The following is a 24,209-nucleotide window of genomic DNA, read 5'->3' as shown; positions in this document are numbered from 1 at the left end:
CGGGCCAACCAAGAGTTGGAGCAGGCCCTCCGTTGCGTTACCTCCGGGCACCCGATGGCCTGGAGCACCCATCTGGCCTGGATCGAGTGCGCCCACAACAGCCAAGTGTCGTCTGACACCGGCCTCTCCCCGTTTGAGGTGTGTTTGGGGTACCAGCCCCCATTGTTTCCGCTTGTGGAGGGAGAGGTCGGTGTGCCCTCGGTCCAGGCCCACCTCAGGAGATGCCGCCGGGTGTGGCGGACCGCCCGTTCTGCCCTGTTGAAGGCCCGGACGAGGGCCAAGGCCCATGCAGACCGCCGGCATTCCCCGGCCCCTGCATACCAGCCTGGGCAGGAGGTATGGTTGTCGACAAAGGACATCCCGCTCCAAGTGGACTCCCATAAACTGAAAGACAGGTACATCGGACCCTTTCCCATCACCAAGGTCCTCAGCCCCGCCGCAGTGAAGCTACGGCTGCCAGCTTCACTGCGGATCCATCCTGTTGTCACGTGTCACGGATCAAGCCATACCACACCTCACCGCTCTGCACCCCTGGACCTGCACCACCTCCTGCCCGGATCATTGACGGGGAGCCGGCGTGGACCGTGCGTCGGCTTCTGGACGTCCGTCGCAAGGGTCGGGGCTTCCAGTATCTGGTGGACTGGGAGGGGTATGGCCCCAAGGAACGCTCCTGGGTGAAAAGGAGCTTCATCCTGGACCCGGCCCTCCTGGCCGACTTCTACGCCCGGCACCCGGATAAACCTGGTCGGGCGCCAGGAGGCGCCCGTTGAGGGGTGGGTCCTGTTGTGTGGGCCACTGAAGAGGAGGTACTGCTGGCCCACCACCACCAGATGGCGCCCTGCTTGGAGTGCGGGCTCCAAGCACGAGAGGGCGTCGGAGCCGCTGGAGGTGACAGCTGTCACCTATCAACACCAGCTGTCACCCATCACCACCACTACAAAGACTGGACTGCAACTCCACCTCCTCGCCGAGAAATCTTCTACCATACAGGTAATTTTCTCTGCTGAACAAAACCTTGTGTAATAGTCTGAACTTCTTTTGCAGCCGTTTTCCTGTGGCGATTGCCTTATCTGTGGGATTGGCGTTTGGTGTGATCAGCGACGGCTTCGCTTCACACCCCAACCAGATAAGTGGTTAGACAGGAGCTGCACAAGTGTGTGATTGGAGGTGGAGGTGCTCCCTTCTTACTGTGTACAGACTGTGGGATTACTGAGTGTGCGAACTCACACTCATCCAGAACTGTTTCTGTTTTCTGCCAGCAGTACCGGGTCTGACTGCTGAAGACAGTGGCCACCTGGGGCGCAGGGCTTGGCGGCTCCGGTGTTCTTTGGGTCCGTTGGTGGTGAGGCCTGTGTGGGATCCGGCTCTTCTCGCACCAGACGTCTCCTATCTTCGAGCCTGCCACACGTCACCTTTTTGTCGGATTGATATAGCGCATATTTGTATCTGTCTGTATTACGTTGTGCACGTTCACAACATTAAATTGTTACTTTTTGGTTATTCCATTGTCCCTTCATTAACGCCCCCTGTTGTGGGTCCGTGTCACGACACTTCCCCAACAAAGGAGCCACGTGTTAGCTTCGCTACAAGAGGCTATAGGCCACAAAAGGAAAAATGAATTAAGCGTTTCAAAAAGAGAAAGGCAGAAGAAGGAGCAGATAAAACTTTAGAAGAGCTGAAGGGAAACGAAGCTCCATTTTTGGAACTTTTAAAGGGTGGGGGCTTACGTCATTACCTCCAACTCTGTGGGTGTGTAAATTCACAGAAAAACATTATGTTTCAAGAGGACAGACAAATTGGGTCAACTATTTAAAAACATTATCTATGTTGTCATACACTTTGTTCTAAGACACTCTTGAATGAATATAACATTGATTAAAAGAATATTTCATCACAAAAATCAATAATTCAGAAAAGACACTCACATTTAACACAACAGCAGTTACAAGAAATGTGTCATTAAATGGAACATATGTGAAACATTTTGTTTGATTATCAATCAATCAATCAATCAATTTTTTTTATATAGCGCCAAATCACAACAAACAGTTGCCCCAAGGCGCTTTAAACAACAAGACAACATTAGAATTGTATATATATGCAGCTAAATTGTTAATAATTGTTCTTTGCATTTACACAAAAAGTATTTCTTCAGACTGAGATGTGGAGATAACTGGTTGTCAAGGCTCTTGAGTTTTATTGTCGCCTTATCATGAAAGAGGCACTCTGGCGGAGCTGGAACACTTCAAGCTTGACATGAAGCAATTATAATCTCACATAATTTCTACTGAATGACTGACTTACTGAAATTTCACTGATACAGGTTTTTTGAAGAGCTTTAAATTGGAGGCCCCAGGACAGTATATTTGGGAAGGATTTCAGAGATGTCTCTATTTGGAACCAGAAATTTCCCGGTCAGGAGTGAAAGCTGTCTTTTGTTTTCAGTTCAAACTTCAGGTTTTAGCTGAGGAAACAATGTATTTATTTAATTACGGCGAGGCAAGGTCATGCTGGCTACATCATCTTTTTGTAGATGACAGTGAAGGCTGGATAAATAGAGAAGCTGAACTGAATGAGCACTGAACATCTTGTTTGTTAAAAGCTCAAACAACTGCTAAGAAGTCCTGACCAAACCAAAGCAGTCTGGGAGTAGTTTCAGTACGACCGCTGAAGACTTTGGAGTGAGCAGTTGGCACGCTGCGTGCACAGCCCTCTGCACGTCGCCTTTTAGTATTTCTCACAGGTGCAGAGCTGCTTGTGTGCTTTACAAGAGCAGAACTAGCTGTTATGTCAGAAGCTGTTGGGGGTAAATCTATAATACTGGAGTCAAAGTCACATTTCTTTTTAATACCTGCAACAGAATGTCTGCACTCTGGAGTATTTTCATGGCCGCAGATATTCTCATAGACATTATGGGGTAAACTACATCTGGCGTCTGTGGATTTGGGCATTGCTGAATCCAGTCTGGGCTTGTGAGTACAAAAGGTCATCTTAGAGAGTTTGATGTTTGGCTGAACTTCATCCACAAGCTCCTCATCTTCACCGTCATTCTGCTGAACAGTGCCAAAGAAAAATAAAAGTCAGCATGATTGTATAAGAACTTAGAAATACAATTCTAAAATCAAGCTTAGTGTGACAGAATTAAATAGCATTGGCAGGGTCTGCATTCAATATAACAAAATCCAAATTTATTACAGCAATAATTAAGACACAAATTACCCATAAGGACAAGGGACACAACTGTAAGCTGATTTTTGCCTGTCAGCACAAATTATTTTCACCAAAAGTTAAACTCAGCCACATGGGGTGTGTAGCCAGTACATTCTGAGTGCCGGTCCCAAGCCCGGATAAATGAGGCGGGTTGCGTCAGGAAGGGCATCCGGCGTAAAACAAGCCAACCCAACTATGCAGACTAACAATCGAATTTCCATAACGGATCGGTCAAGGCCCGGGTTAACAACGTCCACCACTGGTGCTGTTGCCCAACAGGGTGCCAGTGGAAATTGGGTTACTGCTGGGCGAAGACAACGAAGAAGAGGAGGAAAACGTCTCAAACAGCGGGAGAAGAAGAAAACTAGAAGGGTGGAAATGAGAGTGGGGACTTTGAATGTCGGTAGTATGACTGGTAAAGGGAGAGAGCTGGCTGATGTGATGGAGAGGAGAAAGGTAGACATATTGTGTGTTCAAGAGACCAAGTGGAAGGGAAGTAAGAGCAGGAGCATCAGCGGTGGGTACAAGTTGTTGTACCATGTTGAGGACGGGAGGAGAAATGATGTTGGGGTCATTTTAAAGGAAGAGTGTGTTGGAGGTTAAGTGAGTATCTGACAGGGTGATGAGTGTGAAGTTGGAAATTGAAGGGGTGATGATGAATATCATCAGTGCATATGCCCCACAGGTAGGTTGTGAGATGAAGGAGAAAGAAGATTTCTGGAGTGTGTTAGATGAGGTGGTGGAGAGTGTGCCCAAGCATGAAAGAGATAGGATAGGAGCGGACTCCAGTGGGCATGTTGGTGAAGGGAACAGAGGTGATGAGGAAGTAATGGGTAGATATGGTATCAAGGATAGGAATGGAGAAGGACAGATGGTAGTTGATTTTGCAAAAAGGATGGAAATGGCTGTGGTGAATACCTACTTTAAGAAAAGGGAGGAGCACAGGGTAACATATAAAAGTGGAGGAAGGTGCACACAGGTGGACTACATTCTTTATAGGAGATGCAAGCTAAAAGAAATCAGAGACTGTAAGGTGGTGGCAGGAGAGAGTGTCGTTAGACAGCATAGGATGGTTGTTTGTAGGATGACTTTAGAGGTAAAGAAGAAGAAGAGAGTGAGAGCCCAACAAAGGATCAGATGGTGAAAGCTGAAGGAGGAAGACTGGTTGGAGGGGAAGCAATTATGGCCAACTGGGAAAAGTACTGCAGATGTGGTGAGGGAGACAGCTAGGACAATCTGGGTGTGACATCTGGACAGTGGAAGGAAGACAAGGAGACTTGGTTGGTGGAATGAGAGGTCCAGGAAAGCATAAGGAGAAAGAGGTTGGCGAAAATGTTTTGGGATAGTCGGAGAGATGAAGAAAGTAGACAGGACTACAAGGAGGCTGCGTAAGGTGAAAAGAGAAGTGGCAAAAGTGAAGGAAAGGCATATTGCGAGCTATACAAGAAGTTGAATAGTAAGTAAGGAAGGAGGAAAGGACTTCTACCAGTTGGCAGACAAAGCGGACAGAGCTGGAAAGGATGTGCAGCAGGTCAGCAAGTCAGACAGGCGAGACTGAGATGGTTTGGACATGTGCAGAGGAGGGACCCATGGGTATATAGGGGAAGGATGCTGAGGATGGAGCCACCATGCAGGAGGAGAAGAGGGAGGCCAAAGAGGAGGGTTTGTGGATGTGCTGAGGAGGAGGAATGCAGGGTGGTTGGTGTGACAGAGGAAGATACAGAGGATAGGGTGAGATGGAAATAATCTGATCTGCTGTGGCAACCCCCTAACGGGAACAGCCAAAAGGAAAAAGAAGAAGAAGCTCTTGCCACACATTTGAGCAGCTTTTGTTTTAATTTAGTAGACAATGTGAACATTTCAGTGCTTCTGGTATATTTCCAACTTGAAACACAAAATTCTGTCATGATTGAAACTGAGGTGGTTTTGTATTCATTCTCTCTGTTTTAGGTGCTTGGGTTTTTATTGTCTAGGTGTTTGGTGCTGGGTATCCTCCACCTGTCCTCCCATCCCGCTTGTAATGCCCCCTTCCAAATCTTTACTCACACAATCCTGCATTTCCTCATTATTACTCCTCCTATATTTAGTCACACCTTTTTCCTTTATCCTGTTGCAAGATTGTTGTGCCTTGTGCCACTTTCAGGCATTTGCCTTCAGAGTATCCTATCCAGTTATTGCTTACCCATATTGTTGACCTGTCCTGCCTGCTTTTTGGATCGTGTGTCTGCCTAATGCTTTGACTACTGTGTTTATATTGGCCTGCCTGTTTGTGTACCCAACCTGCCTGGACTGACATGAAACTCTGTAATGCTGACTTCTGAATCCTGCACTTGAGTCGTACCACGTCATGCTATCCAGCGTGTAGAACGTCTCGCCAACCATGGACACAGTGGTTCAGATCTCTCAAGCTAACTCTGTGCACCCTACCCAACAATTGGTGCAGCATGCGGACAAATTGACCTCTCTCTGTACTGGCCTTGGCAAACTTTCCAGATGCCAAGACCTGCTTCTGACATCCCTGAACATTCAGGTGGGCCGGCTCCTGAGCTATCTTGATGCGCCATGCCCACAAGCGACCAGTATCAAAGAAACCAATAGCCCACCCCCGGGCCCGTCTGCAGATATACCTCCACTTGTCATCAGCCCAGTCATGTGTAATCAACTCTCCAGACCAGAAGGCTTCTCCAAGGAATCAGGTGATGTAAGACCTTTCATAAGCCAGTGTGAACTCCACTTTAAGTTAATGTCATCTATGTTCGGGTGAAGATACCGTTAATGATTTCTCACCCGACTGGGAGAGCAGGTCCTGGGCCACCACCAAAAGGAGTCTTCATTCGTAGGCGTGCCAATCACCCAGCACTTTCACCTCCACACTACAGCAGGTGTTTCAACACACCTCTCTTGGCCGTGAAGCAGCAAGGATCTTTTGTGCCTCAGACAATGCAGACAGCTGGTGACTGATTCACCATAACTTCCGCATCTTAGCCACTAAGTAAATGGTAAATGGCCTGCAGTTATATAGCGCTTTTCCATCTGCATCAGATGCTCAAAGTGCTTACAATTATGCCTCACATTCACCCCGATGTCAGGGTGCTGCCACACAAGGCGCTCACTACACACTGGGAGCAATAGGGGATTAAAGGCCTTGCCCAAGGTGATTTTCCAGTCAGGCAGGGAGTTGAACCCACAATCTTCTTGACTCAAGCCCAACACCTTAACCACTAGACCAATCACCTCCCCTAAGAGTGAGTGGAACACCGTGCCATTATTAGATGCAAGTGTCCAAGGTCACGCTGGTGAAATCAAGGATCAGCTGATCATTGTGGAGCTCCCGAATGACCTTGATGCTCTTATTGCACTGGCTATCACGATTGACCTTCAACTGGTTGACCGACGACGTGATCAGGCTCGCCACAGTGACCAGTGATGTCAGTTCTCCAGCAGCAGATCTGATGTTTCGTTTCTAGGCTGTTCACCTGGAGCAAGTTCCTCCAGACTGCAGACCGATGATGAGGAGCCCATGCAGCTGGGGTGCACCCAGCTTTCAGCAGAGGAGCACCGCCGTCATCAGCAGGAGGGAAGCTGCTTTTACTGTATATGTACTGTATATATATAATATGTGTATGATTGATAATAAGGTCCTGCCCATTACCGCTAACCCTGATTTGACTGGAGTTCCTTCCTGTTACCATGATCTGGCTCTAGTCTTTAGCCAGGCTAAGTTTCTAAGGCTGCATCACACTTATCAATCAATCAATCAATCAATTTTTTTATATAGCGCCAAATCACAACAAACAGTTGCCCCAAGGCGCTTTATATTGTAAGGCAAGGCCATACAAAACAACCCCTGTGAGCAAGCACTTGGCTACAGTGGGAAGGAAAAACTCCCTTTTAACAGGAAGAAACCTCCAGCAGAACCAGGCTCAGGGAGGGGCAGTCTTCTTGCTGGGACTGGTTGGGGCTGAGGGAGAGAACCAGGAAAAAGACATGCTGTGGAGGGGAGCAGAGATCGATCACTAATGAATAAATGCAGAGTGGTGCATACAGAGCAAAAAGAGAAAGAAACAATGCATCATGGGAACCCCCCAGCAGTCTACGTCTATGTCTACTTATGACTGCACCATCAACTTGCTACCCGGTTGTAGTCCCCCTAAGTGGAAACTATTTTTCTTATCTGGCCCATGTCCAGCCATGGAATAATATATTTGGGAATCCCTGGCTGTGGGACATCCTACTCTGCAGGGACGGGATTTTTCTTTGTGGAAAAGAGACAGACAAATCGCTGTGTCCTTGTATTGATCACTGGGGCCTTAATGATGTCACAATTAAGAACAGGTACCCTCTTCCCTTGCTAACCTCAGCGTTTGAGTTGCTGGAGGGAGCCAAGACCTTTACCAAGCTTGACCTCTGCAATGCCTACCATTTGGTTTGTATTCAGGAAGGTGAGGAATGGAAGATGTGTTAAGGTAAATTTGTCCTTTGTTTACTTGGATGACATATTGATCTTCTCCCCTGATGAAGACACATACACAGCATGTCCAGACCATATTGCGTTGATTGTTAGAGAATCAGCTATACATCAAGATAGAGAAGTGTGAGTTCCGCAAGCCCACAGTATCATTTCTCGGGTTTGTGTTATCTGAGGGGGAGATACAGACTCTTCCAAGATTGCAGTCGTGACTGAGTGGGTTACTCCTAGGAGTCGCAAGGATGTCCAGTGTTTCCTTGACTTTACTAATTTCTATAGGAAATTCATCTAAAGTCAGTACTGTGGTGGCTGCTTTGCATAATCTTACCTCCACTCACCAGGTGTTTGTCTGGTCTCATGATGGTGAGGAAGCATTTCGGGAGCTAAAGAAGCAATTTATGCCTGGCCCAGTGCTTCTCCTCCCTGACCCAGGCTGGCAGTTTGTGGTCTAAGTTGACACCTCGGCCATTGGTCTGGGGGCAGTTCTTTCTCAAAACCATACCTCAGTTAATCAGTTACATCCCTGTGCTTTTCTATTGAAAAAGTTATCCCCAGCTGAGTGAAACTACAGCATAGGTGATCGTGAACTGTAGGCCATTAAGATGGCCTTGGAGGACTGGTGTCATTGGCTTGAAGGGGCACAGTTACCTTTTCTCCTTTGGACCAACCATAAAAATTAGTGTTTGCGCATGCCTAAGATACTTAACGCCAGGCAAGGTTGTTAGTTAATTTTTTTTAGCCAGTTTAACTTCACACTTTCCTACAGACCAGATTCCGAGAATGGCAAGCCGGATTCTCTGTCACATTAATTTGAACCAGAAAATTACTGTACAAAGCCTCAGACAGTCCTGCCCTCTGAATGCTTTGTTCAGGTTTACTTGGGGTATTGAGGACAAGGTCAAGATTGCAATAAACAACGAAACTTCATTAGTGACAACCAGTCAGGGGCAGCAATGATTAAATATAAAAAATTAAATAAGTAAAATATAAGCACAATAAGGTGCAAGAGACAACAATAGACATGTTATTTACAATGTAAAAATTGCACTGCCCATGACTGTTTAAAATCCTGTAGGAGGAACTGTAGTCTGTGGCTTAGTCTGTAGTTGAAGCTGATGAGTATGAGAGTGTCAGGCTGAGAGGAAGCGAGACACTGACAGAGGCTGGACACAATATGCAGACTCCCAGGCGTAGCTTCATTGGGTGGAACTAGCACATAACTTGCTTCCCTCCTCAGCTACTGGTTATTCACTGTTTCATGTGGTGCACAGCTATCAAACCCCCTTTGTTTCCACCCACAGACTTGACTTCTGCTGTTCCATCTGCCCTAGCCCTTATCCTGCGCAGCAAGAGGATCTGGTTTTGGGCCCCGGCAAGCTCTATTAAAGACCTCTTCCACCTACAAGACCGCAGGAGATTGCTGCTGTGCTCTTGCTCCATCCTACACACCGGGTGTGGTTGTAGACTAGGGACCTGCCGCTTCAAGGGATTGTTTGTCAACTCGCTCCCAGATTTGTGGGTCCCTGTCCATCATCAAGGTGATTAATCCAGTGTCTGTTCATCTCAGACTGCCCAGGGTTCTGCAGGTTCATTTGGGTATATTTGTTATTGCTGTTGTTATTTTTGGTACTTGGGTTTTTTAGGAGGGATTTTTCTTGCCTAGGTGCCTGGTGTTTGACGCTGGGTGTCTCCTACCTGTCCTACTTACCACACCCTCTCCAGACCTTTCCTCACACACCTGTGTTGTATTTCTTCATTATCACTCCTCCTATATTAGTCACACCTTTTCCCTCATCCTGTTGCAAGATAGTTGTGCCTTGTGCCACATTCAAGCATTTACCTTCATAGTATCCTGTCCAGTTATTGCTTACCTGTGTTTTCGACCTGTCTGCCTGATTTTGGGTTGTGTCTCTACCTAATGCTTTGACTACCATTGTTTATATTGGCCCATCATTTTTGTGTACTGAACCCTGCCTGGAATGACAAACTCTGTAATGCTGACTTCTGAATCTTACATTTGTATCTTACCGTCCCATCCAGCATTTCAGTTTCAGTAAAAAAGGAATTCAGAAATGCATGATTTTTTGTCAGGCAGAGCATTGACTTCACAGTATTATTGTATAAAATTTTGAGTTTTACAGTTCTTGAGTATCAGGACATGCAAGGTTTTGCCATATGAATGAACAAAAGGACTGACAGGACAGCAATTTCTCTTGACAAGCACAACTTAGTGGTGAATATGAACTGGAAAGAAAAACTGTTTCACCAATGATATTTTTGATTGTTGACTTTACTGATTGACAAAACGACTGCTAATTCAATTTTCTGATAGAACACATTTATTGCTGATACTCAGTTGAGCTTTTACTAATTTGATGCACCAGTTCTGGAGAACAAAAAATAAATGTGTAATGACCGATGTTTGAAAAACCCCTCTTCATTTGATATCTACAGATCCTCTTTGTATATGATGCCGCATGACCCAAGAGCATTGTATGGTGTTAACTTTCGGACCCGGCCTCATTTGTCAGCTCTGACCAATAGTGTGAATAAGAAGAATGTGTAACACTTTATTAACTGCACGCTATAAAGCATTAGTAAAGCATTTATTAGCACTATTCATTAGTGATAAAAAATACTTTACAAATCATATTTTTATTGTCTTTACATTTTTTTCCTCACAAATTATTAAGCATTCTTTTTTATTAGCTACTCATTGGTAAGAACATAAATAGATGGCTTAATAATTATTAATGACAAAATATGTAATTCTTTATAAAACATTTATAAATTATTTTTAATTCTCTATAAACCATTTAAGAATCCCACAATAATGATTTCTCTCTGCACCTATTATTTGTTCATCACATTCCTCTTGTTCTTTTAGCTGCTACCTGCTCTCGAATTCTTTCCTCTTTTCCTTTTTATCTCTTTTCCTTTTTAGAGTGTTTTCCCAGTGCCATCTTTTTTATTATTTATTTATTTATTTATTTATTTATTTATTAGTCCTTATTTTTATTTTATCTGTGGAACCAGCTCCCAATTCAGATCAGTGAGACAGACACCCTCTCTACTTTTAAGATTAGGCTTAAAACTTTCCTTTTTGCTAAAGCTTATAGTTAGGGCTGGATCAGGTGACCCTGAACCATCCCTTAGTTATGCTGCTATAGACTTAGACTGCTGGGGGGTTCCCATGATGCACTGAGTGTTTCTTTCTCTTTTTGCTCTGTATGCACCACTCTGAATTTAATCATTAGTGATTGATCTCTGCTCCCCTCCACAGCATGTCTTTTTCCTGGTTCTCTCCCTCAGCCCCAACCAGACCCAGCAGAAGACTGCCCCTCCCTGAGCCTGGTTCTGCTGGAGGTTTCTTCCTGTTAAAGGGAGTTTTTCCTTCCCACTGTCGCCAAGTGCTTGCTCACAGGGGGTCGTTTTGACCGTTGGGGTTTTTACGTAATTATTGTATGGCCTTGCCTTACAATATAAAGCACCTTGGGGCAACTGTTTGTTGTGATTTGGTGCTATATAAATAAAATTGATTGAAATTGATTGATTGATTTTATATTATTCAATTTCTTAATTTTATTGTTTAGCACCCAATCATTTATTTATTTTATGTTTTATTAATTAATTTTCTTAATTTTAAGCACCCAGTCATTTCTAGGAATATACTCGTAAACCTATTTTTTTCAAACCAAATAAGATGTGATTTTATTTACCTCACTGACAAATGGCTGCAACACCAAGTACAAATGATAGTATATCACCGACAGATGGCAGCAGCTCACACAATTGTTCAACACATGGCGAGGAAGATGTCCTACGACACTTCCTGTTTCTGTTCTCATTGTTGTCGAACGTCCGAGGGGAAAGATTAAAATAAAACCTGGTTTTAACCATTTTTCGGACCGTATGGACTAATGTTGCTTAATCACTGGCATTCTTCCAGTGGACATGATGGTTAATCGGCTATGCTCATAAGTGTTAGCGATAGCTAGGCTAAAGCTGCATTGCCTAACAGTTGTCATACCAAATCTAACTGTTTAACATATTCTAAGGTTGAAAATCATCAAGCGGACACTTTGTTTCTGTCCAAGAGGCCACCTGCTTGATCGATATGAATTTATATTGTCGGAAGTAAAACCTCCTTAGTTTTTTTAATACCAGTTAGCCGATTAGCCGCTATCGCTTAGCGGCTAATGGCGACCCATTCTGAACCCACGTTTAGCTATCAGTTAGCAACTAATAGTGGCGCAATTACTCGCAAATTGACACCACCACCTAACCGAACACTTTTAACATTTCGCAACGAATGAACCCGCAATCCTCGTTTAATAATACCACCGTACCAATTTCTCAAAACAAAATATGCGTTGATGAGAAAAAAAAGAATGGATATATAAAAGTGAATTGGTCAACTGTTGGTGACTGCGTAACACATAAACAGCATCTACAAATGAGTTATATTGCAGTTTTAACCTTCACTTTAGTTAAGCTTGCATGAAATACTTTACTAACAGCTTGTAAAGGTTTTATAATAGTATTTTTAAGTTTACTAACATGTTGATAAGCATTTATAAATGGACATATAAAAGTGAATTGGTCAACTGTTTGTGATTAAGATATATATTAAGCATATACAAATGAGTTATAAAACAAATTTAACCTTCACGTTACTTAAGCTCACACGAAATACTTTACTAAGAGCTTGTAAAGGCTTTATAATAGTATTTTTAAGTTTATTAATGTGTTGATAAGCATTTATAAATGGACATATAAAAGTGAATGGGTCAGCTGTTTGATATTGTGATTAAAATATATATTAAGCATATACAAATGAGTTATAAAACAAATTCGTACATAGATAAAGTCTTTAAAACTGCATACTTAATAGTGATGGGGAAAGAAACTTTAGCTTTGTACATTATTAACAAATGATACAGAAAGTATTGAAGATTAAAGGATACGTAGTTAATGCAATCTTTACAAATGTTATAACTGATACAGTGAGCATCAACTAATGGTTTATTAATGCTTAGTAAAGGCTTAATTTGTGAGGAAAAATAAAAATATGATTTGTAAAATATTTTTTATCACTAATGAATAGTGTCTGATTTTACATTTGTAAATGATGAACTATTAATGATCAGCTTTTCTTAAATGGTTTATTGAGAATTAAAAAATCATTTGTAAATTTTTTATGAAGATATTACATATTTTGTTATTAATAATTTTTAAGCCATTTATTTATGTTCTTACCAATGAGTAGCTAATATAAAAGAAAGCTTTGTAAGTGTTTTACAAGTAGTTACTTAAGCATTTACTTACACTTTATAAATGCTTTACTAAGTGCTTTATAGCGCGCAGTTAATATAAAGTGTTACCGAAGAATGTATAAGGTGGTGACGAACTGGCATTGCCAACCAGGCTCTCTGTTTAAAACAGACGCCTTCCAACAATATTCAGCCTCCTTTTAGTATTGATTGCAATTTGGATTCACGCACTCTCAGGTCTCCTGTATGTACTTTTTTCCTCTGCATACACATATGATTTTCATGCCAAGGACATGACAGACTGAGCCCAAAACACTGATATCATCTTTATATATAAATTATTCTATCTATCTATGTGTGTGTGTATGTATATATATATATATATATATATATATATATATATATATATATATATATATATATATATATATATATATATATATATATATGTACACGCACACAAAGTATTCACAGCACTTCACTCTTTTCACATCTTGTTATGTTACAGCCTTATTGTAAAATGGAGTAAATTCATGTATTTTGCCTCAAAATTCTACTCACAACACCCTATAATGACAAAATAAAGATTTTTTTGAAATGTAATATATGTAGTGACACTGGGAAAGTACTGAACATGCTCACTGAAATTTTGTCAGGGTTTGAGTTTGTTTTGTGAGCCAAATCAATTTCAGTGCGCACCCAAATCCCAGCCACTGTCCAATCTCAGCATCATTCTGTTTCTGTACTGGCACTCATCGATTCTGGGGCTGAGGGTAACTTTCTGGACACCAGGGTGGTCACCAAAGCTCACATCCTGGTGGTGGAGCTCAGCACACCAATCGCCGTTCATGCTCTTGACGGCACGAGACTCCCTATTATAAAACACCAGAGTGAACCTGTCACGTTAGTGGTGTCAGGTAAACACTGGCAGACCATTCAGTGTTTTATTCATCCCTCCTCATCTTCATTGGTGTTGGGGCACTCAGTGCTCACCCTCCACAATTCAGATATTGATTGGCAGTCTGGTACAATCACCCAGTGGAATGAAGCCTGCCCCCACAGGTGACGTGCTTCCCAGTCAAGGTGCGAGAGAGTCCGTGATTTCTCCACCTGATCTCACCACCATCCCTGATTGTTATCACGATTTAAGAAAAGTCTTTAGTAAAGATTGAGCATTCCACTCAACAGACCGTATGACTGCTCCATTGATTTACAACCCCGATTCCAATGAAGTTGGGACGTTGTGTGAAATGTAAATAAAAACAGAATACAATGATTTGCAAATCCTCTTCAACCTATATTCAATTGAATACACAACAAAAACAAGATATTTAATATTCAAACGGATAGACTTTTTGTTTTTGTGCAAATATTTGCTCATTTTGAAATGTATGCCTGTAACACATTTCAAAAAAACCTGGGACAGTGGCAAGAAAAGACTGGGAAAGTTGATGAATGCTCAAAGAACACTTGTTTGGAACATTCCACAGGTGAACAGGTTAATTGGAAACAGGTGAGTGTCATGACTGGGTATGAAAGGAGCATCCCCAAAAATCTCAGCAAGCAAAGATGGGGCAAGGATCACCACTTTGTGAACAACTGCGTGAACAAATAGTCCAGCAGTTTAAGAACAATGTTTCTCAACATTCAATTGCAAGGAATTTAGGGATTCCATCATCTACAGCCCATAATATAATCAGAAAAGTCAGAGAATCTGGAGAACTTTCTACACGTAAGCGGCAAGGCCAAAAACCAACATTGAATGCCCGTGACCTTCAATCCCTCAGGCGGCACTGCATTAAAAACCGACATCACTGTGTAAAGGATCTTATCGCGTGGGCTGAGGAGCACTTCAGAAAACCATTGTCAGTTTAATACAGTTCGTCGCTACATCTAAAACGCTACCATGCAAAGTGAAAGCCATACATCAACAACATCCAGAAATGCTGCTGCCTTCTCTGGGCCCGAGCTCATTTGAAATGGACAGACGCAAAGTGGAAAAGTGTACTGTGGTCTGATGACTCCACATTTCAAATTGTTTTTGGAAACCATGGACATCGTGTCCTCCGGACAAAATCATCACACTCGCTGTTGCCCACTGAAAATGTGTGGCGCATTATGAAGCGCAAAATACTACAACAGAGACTCCAGACCAGGGGTGGCCAAGTTCGGTCCTCGAGAGCCACATTCCTGACACTCTTAGTTGTCTCCCTGCTCCAACACACCTGAATCCAATGAAAGGCTCATTAAAAGTATGCTAACAAGTCTTTCATTGGATTCAGGTGTGTTGGAGCAGGGAGACAACTAAGAGTGTCAGGAATGTGGCTCTCGAGGACTGAACTTGGCCACCCCTGCTCCAGACTTTTGAACAACTGAAGTCAAATCAAATCAAATCAATTTTATTTATATAGCGCCAAATCACAACAAACAGTCGCCCCAAGGCGCTTTATATTGTAAGGCAAAAGCCATACAATAATTACAGAAAAACCCCAACGGTCAAAACGACCCCCTATGAGCAAGCACTTGGTGACAGTGGGAAGGAAAACTCTCTTTTAACAGGAAGAAACCTCCAGCAGAACCAGGCTCAGGGAGGGGCAGTCTTCTGCTGGGAAAAATTGGGGCTGAGGGGAGAAAATCAGGAAAAAGACATGCTGTGGAGGGGAGCAGAGATCAATCACTAATGATTAAAAGCAGAGTGGTGCATACAGAGCAAAAAGAGGTGAATAAAAAGAAACACTGGGTGCATCATGGGAAACCCCCCAGCAGTCTAAGTCTATAGCAGCATAACTAAGGGATGGTTCAAGGTCACCTGATCCAGCCCTAACTATAAGCTTTTTCAAAAAGAAAAGTTTTAAGCTTAATCTTAAAAGTAGAGAGGGTGTCTGTCTCCCTTATCTGAATTGGGAGCTGGTTCCACAGGAGAGGAGCCTGAAAGCTGAAGGCTCTGCCTCCCATTCTACTCTTACAAACCCTAGGAACTACAAGTAAGCCTGCAGTCTGAGAGCGAAGCGCTCTATTGGGGTGATATGGTACTATGAGGTCCCTAAGATAAGATTATTATCTGATTATTACCTGATTATTCAAAACCTTATAAGTAAGAAGAAGAATTTTAAATTCTATTCTGGAATTAACAGGGAGCCAATGAAGAGAAGCCAATATGGGTGAAATATGCTCTCTCCTTCCAGTCCCTGTCAGTACTCTGGCTGCAGCATTTTGAATTAACTGAAGGCTTTTCAGGGAACTTTTAGGACAACCTGATAATAATGAATTACAAGTCGTACATCAAGCAAGGATGGGAAAGAATTCCACCTACAAAGCTTCAACAATGAGTGTCCTCAGTTCTCTTCACTTATTGATTGTTGTTAGAAGGAAAGGTGATATAACACACTGGTAAATATACCACTCTGTCCCAGCTTTTTTGAAACATGTTGCAGGCATCCATTTGAGAATGAGTAAATATTTGCACAAAACAATAAAGTTTATCAGTTTGAACATCAAATATCTTGTCTTTGTGGTGTATTCAATTGAATATAGGTTGAAGAGGATTTGCAAATCATTGTATTCTGTTTTTATTTACATTTTGCACAATGTCCCAACTTCATTGGAATTGGGGTTATACTTCCAGGTGCCTGCCTTCCCTCCAGTCGGTTATACAACCTGTCGCATCCAGCAAGGGAATCGATGGAGCAGTACATCAAACACTCTACTCGCGGGCCTCATTCATCCCTCATCCTCAACCCTGGGGGCAGCCTTCTTCTTTGTATGCAAGAAGGACAGGATCCTGCACCCGTGCATCAATTTGTAGGGTTTGAATGCCATCATGGTCTGTTACCAGTACCTGCTCCACCCGATTCGGCATTCAACTCCCTGCCCGGGGCAGCTATTTTTACCAAATTGGACCTGCATATCACCTACCATCTGGTCTAAGTCAAGAAAGATGATGACTGGAAGACTGCATTTAGCACCCCGCTAAGTCATGAAGATGAGTGTATGTGTGTGTGTGTGTGTGTGTGTGTGTGTGTGTGTGTGTGTGTGTGTGTGTGTGTGTGTGTGTGTGTGTGTGTGTGTGTGTGTGTGTGTGTGTGTGTGTGTGTGTGTGTGTGTGTGTGTGTGTGAGAGAGAGAGGAATAATACGGCTTGTTATGCGGTGAAACGTCCAAACAGATCATCTAAGATGTCTTTGTTGCAGCAGTCAAGCCAAGCAAAACTCTCCTCAGATTTAATGTTGTATACAAACAGTGTTAGCACTTTCAGCAGCTGTCGGTAGCTTATCACCTGTCAGGTCCACTTAATGCACAATTGCTGAGAAAATACCTGGCTCGTAAGTTTGTCCACAACAAAGTAAACCATTAGAACTACCACGCAGTCCCCAAAAATATGATTTAATGAACACCCAAAACCAGGTAGGTGGCTTGGAACCTAAGAGAGGGTTGTGCTCAGGCGTCTTTTGTTACACATGTAGCCACCCACACTTAACCCCTTTATGCATTAATGAGCTCATCATCGAGCCGCTGTGAACATGGTGAACACAACAGCCCAGACACTGCTTCATTTCAGCTCTCCAGGGTGTCCATAGAAAACCAATGGCTTTGTCCAGGACAGTCTATATTTGCAACAGATCTGAACATTTTTTACAGTGGAAAGCAGTTGTACTGAGTACCACATACAGGTTAATAAAAGCAGGAGATTAAGGAATAAGTATATCCTATTTTTATTTGCACCCACAATACGTACATAGTTTGGGCAGGTGACAACAATGGCACATTTGTCAAAAAAGGATCATGGGACATCTGTAATATCACTACAAACAACTTATGCTGTAATCAGGAAGGGAAGATGAATGTTCTGACTGTCATTTAATAGTTGACTAAATCTTTCCTTATGAGGGCATCATGCTGCTATAAGAATCTATTTCCTTGTCTCACACACATACCTTTCTTTCAGCGGATGTCACGAGGTATATGTTGTTGGAAATAGCTTGTGGTTTTGGGTTTTTCCTCCACTTCCTGAAGTATATAGCCAGCAGCACTGTGACAGTAATCATGGCAACAGTCCCACCAGTCATGAAAAACAGAGCATCTGACCAATCACAAGAGACATATAATAGAAATTGTTGAAGTTGACAGGTCAGCCAGTATGATTGTCTAAATAATTGCAGATCAACAAATAATGAGCTGAAAGTGAAGACTGAGGGTATTAACATTAAAATGTGGTGAAGTACAGCACTTTCTGTATGTGGTCTCCTATAAAACTATTCAGGATAATTGAAGCAGTTTCTTGTCTGGGTGCATGTGATTCCTTCAACATCTCATGTACAAGTTGTCATTTAGAAACTTGGCAAATACTCGACAGAGCAAGTATCTGCTAACTAATGACCTGAAATGTAGGAAAAAGAAGAATTAAAATATCAAGAACTTATTTGAAATTTGATATTTGAAATATGAACAGTTAGCTATTAATATGACATCCACACAACTGTTACTTATTAGTCTGAAAAACCTTAAACTAGCCAATAGAATGAATACTGAGAATGTCCACTGTCTATTTTTATTTCCTGTTAAAACCATCTCACTTGAGTTTCCTGTGTGATTCTGTTTCTCTCATTGCTTATTCTGTTCACTTGTGTAACTCTGCTGATTTTTATGACTGTCTCATAAACAACCTTTAACTCTTGACTTAATTTTTGTTTGCACAATATTCTGAAAACATTTGTCAATTTGTTTTATCCATTGTGCTCTTTGTGGATTATTTCTGGTAGGTATCTTCAGATACCAGTGATCCTCCATATTCAAACACATTCAGTACTCAGGGTGTAATGATACACAAGCTTCTGAATATGATACATCTGCTGCTTCTTCTTCTAGCTGCTCCTGTTAGAGGTTGCAACAGCAGATCAGTCCTTTCCATCTCACCCTGTCCTCTGTATCTTCCTCTGTCACACCAACCACCTGCATGTGCTCCCTCAGCACATCCATAAACCCCCTCTTCTCCTCCTGCCTGGTGGCTCCATCCTCAGCATCCTTCTCCCTATATACCCTGGGTCCCTCCTCTGTACATGTCCAAACATCTCAATTGCCTCTCTGACTTCGTCTCCAAACTGTCACACCTGAGCTGTACATCTGATATGGTCATTCCTAATCCTGTCCATCCTTATTTCTCCCAAAGTAAATTAAAGTGTAGACTTTCCCCTTCACTCTTGCTGATATTCTTCTGTCACAAATCACTCCTGCCACCTTTCTTCACCCACTCCACCCTGCCAGCACTCTCTTCTTCACCTCTCTGCCCCACTCCCCATTACTTTGGACAGTTGACCCCAAGTATTTAAACTCATCTTCCTTAACCACCTCTATTCCTTGTGCACTTTCCCACTGGGTGCCCTCTCGTTCACACACTTTTACTCAGTCTTGCTCCTACTGATTTTTATTACCAAGGGGCTGAATACTTTTGCAAGCCACTGTATATAGTGCTGTCATGGTCAAAGCACTTTACAGTAACTATTGTCCCTCTCTCACTCACACACACTAATGTCAGGGTGATGCCATGCAAGGCGCTCACTACACAATGAAAGCAATTTAAGGATTAAGGACCTTGGCCAAGGGTCCTGAGCGATTTTCTGACAGGACGGGGATCTGAATTGAGTATCCTTTTCCTGTGCCTTCCAGAGCCTTAATCTATACATAGATATACAGTAGTGTTCAGAATAATAGTAGTGCTATGTGACTAAAAAGTTTAATCCAGGTTTTGAGTATATTTCTTATTGTTACTTATTGAAACAAGGTACCAGTAGATTCAGTAGATTCTCACAAATCCAACAAGACCAAGCATTCATGATATGCACACTCTTAAGGCTATGAAATTGGGCTATTATTAAAAAAAAGTAGAAAAGGGGGTGTTCACAATAATAGTAGTGTGGCATTCAGTCAGTGAGTTAGTCAATTTTGTGGAACAAACGGGTGTGAACCAGGTGTCCCCTATTTAAGGATGAAGCCAGCACCTGTTGAACATGCTTTTCTCTTTGAAAGCCTGAGGAAAATGGGACGTTCAAGACATTGTGCAGAAGAACAGCGTAGTTTGATTAAAAAGTTGATTGGAGAGGGGAAACTAATACACAGGTGCAAAAAATTATAGGCTGTTCATCTACAGTGATCGCCAATGCTTTAAAATGGACAAAAAAACCAGAGACGCGTGGAAGAAAATGGAAAACAACCATCAAAATGGACAGAAGAATAACCAGAATGGCAAAGGCTCACCCATTGATCAGCTCCAGGATGATCAAAGACAGTCTGGAGTTACCTGTAAGTGCTGTGACAGTTAGAAGACATCTGTGTGAAGCTAATTTATTTGCAAGAATCCCCCACAAAGTCCCTCTGTTAAATAAAAGTTTGGTTTTTTTTGCCAGCTTGCACTCAGCGGAGACGGACGCACTTTTCTCTTCTTTCTCCCTCCTTATCTTTCCTGCTTCTGTGGCATGTTGTCTGTGAGGCTGCAGCTTTGCTCTTCTGGAAAACGACAAAAATGGATCTGTTAAAGTGGTCTTTGAAAGCAATTGACACTATTTTTTCTACAAGACATTCAGGGGCGGAGGACCCGACCTGTCCTGCTGGGACGCATGTGATGGGTTACGTGATGGACTCGTGGAGGAGATGGCAGGTCATGTGCCTTTACATGCTTTCTGTGGAGGACGTCGAAGATGTGTATATATTTGGCTTGGTGGTGACCGGCTTTCTGCTGTGTGGAGCGGGCATGGCGCTGGTTTACCGGAAAATCAAGAAAGTGGAGGCAGCTTTGATTGGACCGTCCAGACTGCCCTACATGATTGATTCGATTGGGAAGGCAGTGGCTGCACAGTCGGCGGGTGTTAACCGCACGCTGGAAAACATCTCGGGCAGGATTGCAGCTCTGGAAACCCGCTTTGACCGTCTGTAAAGACCACATTCTACATTCAGATGCATTGAGAGCCACTCTGTTCTCAGAACTGTGGAACCTTTCAGGCGTCTGCTAATCTGGATATTCATTTGGCCTCCCCAAAACACAGCTGCACTCCAAGGCCGCTGTGATAAAAAACCTCCTCAAGAAGATCAACACTTAAGCCTCGCTCCCTGGTCATCCCCCTCCCCTCAGCTTCTCCAACTCTGACGTTGACTGTGGACAGTGGACTGCTCAGGGCTGAGCCCCTCCCCTCCAGGATTGTCGGACAAGGCCGTTGACAGCGCCTAATAGGCTGCCTCCGGAGTGTTCTGATGAACTGGACCTTCAAATCTCGGTTGTCGTCCTGCGTCTTTGTTTGTCTGTGTGATTATTGTTTTTCTGTGCTGATGGGGGTTTTTTTCCTCATTACTGCTGTGTAACGCAGCGGCTATGAGGGTTTTTTTTTCTCCTTTTCCCCTCGTGTGTGCTTTTTTAATATGTGTTTATGTACCGGGCCGGCCTATGTGTGTTGTGTGTTGTGTGTCGTTTGTTATGGGTCGGTCTTTATTTGCTCAGCCCTGCTGTTGACCAAGGCAGGGATGTATATCTGGAGCTGGTCCCCGGGCACCTAATGGCGACTTCTGCTCCTACTGGCAATTAGGATGGGTTAAATGCAGTAGACACATTTCATTGTGCAGGGAACATGTTCTTTTGTGCATATGACAATAAAATTCTTTTGAATCCTTGAATCCTTGAAAAGACGTGCAGAAGAGGTTACAATTTGCCAAAGAACATATCAACCTAAAGAGAAATGGAGGAATATAATGTAGACTGATGAGAGTAAAATTGTTCTTTTTGGGTCCAAGGACCGCAGACAGTTTGTGAGATGACCCCCAAACTCTGAATTCAAGCCACAGTGAAGCATGGTGGTGCAAGCGTCATGATATGGGCATGTTTCTCCTACTATGGTGTTGGGCCTATATATCGCATACCGGGTATCATGGATCAGTTTGGATATGTCAAAATACTTGAAGAGGTCATGTTGCCTTATGCTGAAGAGGACATGCCCTTGAAATGGGTGTTTCAACAAGACAATGACCCAAAGCACACTAGTAAACAAGCAAATTCTTGGTTCCAAACCAACAAAATTAATGCCTTGCAGATGTGAAGAAATCATGAAAAACTGTGGTTATACAACTAAATACTAGTTTAGTGATTCACAGGATTGCTAAAAAAGCAGTTTGAACATAATAGTTTTGAGTTTGTAGCGTCAACAGCAGATGCTACTATTATTGTGAACACCCCCTTTTCTACTTTTTTTTTTACTAATAGCCCAATTTCACAGCCTTAAGAGTGTGCATATCATGAATGCTTGGTCTTGTTGGAAGTGTGAGAATCTACTTAATCTACTGGTACCTTGTTTACCATGTAACAATAAGAAATATACTCAAAACCTGGATTAATCTTTTTAGTCACATAGCACTACTATTATTCTGAACACTACTGTATATTCTAATATTAAAAATGCTTGAAGCATCTCATTTGTATGTTTTTCAGGATGTTATATTTTTTGAGATGCACCTCTACTCTCCCTCATGTATCTCCAAACCTCTTGACGCAGAATCATATGTTTAGCTTTCTCAGATTAAGACATTATTTGAGACTTTCTATTTTTCTCTCTACTTCTTTTCCATCCATCTCAATGTGAACATTGCATGAGCTGTTCCTCTGATTGGCTTAAAAAGGAGCTGGTCCTACTCCATTGCAGTCTTTATGTCTAAGTCTTCTCTCTACAGTCATTACCCAGATATTCATTATACACCATTATACAAATTTCCTGTATATTCGTACTGTCAGTTGTGTTGGTAGCATGGCCCAAGCAGAGGATCACCCCTTGGAGTATGGTCTGCTTGAGGTTTCTTCCTCAAATCATCAGAAAGTTTTTCCTTACCACTGTCACCTGTGTGCTTACTCTGAGGGTTGGTAAGGTTAGACCTTACTTGTGTGAAGTGCCTTGAGGCAACTTTGTTGTGATTTGGCTCTATATAAATGAAATAAATTGAAATTGAACTACATTCACCACTCCACTGCTTATTAAACCAAATATCTAGTCAATCAATCATGTGCCATAAACTTAAGGTATCAGGAATGGAGATGTAGTTTAGTCTAGAGGATCAACCCTTGCATCAAAATGGAAACAACGGTTAACTTTTGTTTGGCTGCTTTGAGTATGTCAGAAACTACTGAGCTACTAGAACAGTCATCTGTAGGATCTATGGAGAATGGTGCAAAAAAGAAGAAACGTGAAGCATTCAAAAATGGTGAACATGGTCAAGTGATTACAAACTCACATGTGCTGCTGATGGTCAGTTCTCCATCACCTGCAGATAATACACAGAAATCTGTGAATTTCACATTTAACATTTGGGTGAAGAATATTTTGATGATCTTTCCATCCTACCTTCTAAACATGTTGTGCCACTTTCCGTTAAAGGTATGTGTTGTGTTACTGTAGAATCAGTGTGGGATGCCCATTTTGAAGAATCTTCTGCACCCAAAGTTGTGTGTTCTACAATGGCTGAATGAAATAATACATTCATTGAAGTACTTTGTAAAGATGGACTCAATTTAAAAGCAGAAACATCATGTACTTACTTTCCTTCACGACAAGGTATACCTCGTGGAATGTATCAAAACCAGTTCTCTCCACACCACACCAGTACCTCCCTGAGTCTGACCGATGGAGTTGAGAGAAGGTCACAGTGAAGGCTCCATTCCACAAGTCCACTAAAGTTATCTTTCCTGCTGTTTCTCTTTCACCTGGGTTTACAATAATCTGTATGTGGTCAGGGTGTGTGCACGGGTCTTTGCAGAGGTATTTGCGATTATTCTGTGCATTTACATGGGTACACTGAAAGGAGATGTCTTCCCCTTCAAAGCTCTCCACGGTAAGTTTTGCAGCAACAGTCCAACTAGCTGTCAAAACGAAAGCATACGAGCAACAGTTAAGGCACTTTATGAATAAAGTAACAGATGCATTTTACAAACATGCTTACCATATAGAAGACAGCAGATCACAGAATTGGTCATCATTCTGCTAAGAGTCAAATGTGGTGTCATTTTCATCATCTAGTAAATCGGTCTGTGTGAACTTTAATCCTGTGGGCAGATGCTGCTTGTTTGCAAATGAAAGAGCACAAAAACCATCAAGCATATAAGTGCTTCCTGTGGTTTCAATAAGAGAGCAGAAGAGGGGTCTGATAATACCAGCCATCAACTAATGTGAGAAGAAACTGAAGCGGAAAAATGTGAACCTCAAATGTCTGTGTGATGCATGCAGTTGTGGTCGC

The 24,209-nt window shown here is 42.5% G+C and overlaps 1 protein-coding gene across 1 annotated transcript; it reads right to left on the bottom strand.

Moving 5' to 3' along the window:
- Positions 1 to 2,154: 2,154 nt before the first annotated feature.
- On the bottom strand, positions 2,155 to 24,041 carry LOC117526245 (CMRF35-like molecule 3). Its single transcript, XM_034188298.1, has 6 exons — positions 23,916 to 24,041; positions 23,515 to 23,835; positions 23,321 to 23,437; positions 23,211 to 23,240; positions 17,885 to 18,030; positions 2,155 to 3,053 (listed from the first exon to the last, which is right to left on the bottom strand). The coding sequence occupies exons 1-6, from the start codon at positions 23,986 to 23,988 to the stop codon at positions 2,604 to 2,606; spliced, it is 1,137 nt and encodes a 378-aa protein (XP_034044189.1). The 5' UTR covers positions 23,989 to 24,041; the 3' UTR covers positions 2,155 to 2,603.
- Between the last annotated feature and the right edge of the window lie 168 nt (positions 24,042 to 24,209).

The sequence above is a fragment of the Thalassophryne amazonica genome, chromosome 15 (assembly GCF_902500255.1).
Source record: "Thalassophryne amazonica chromosome 15, fThaAma1.1, whole genome shotgun sequence".
NCBI lineage: Eukaryota > Metazoa > Chordata > Actinopteri > Batrachoidiformes > Batrachoididae > Thalassophryne > Thalassophryne amazonica.
This window is presented reverse-complemented; position numbering and strand designations above follow the sequence as displayed.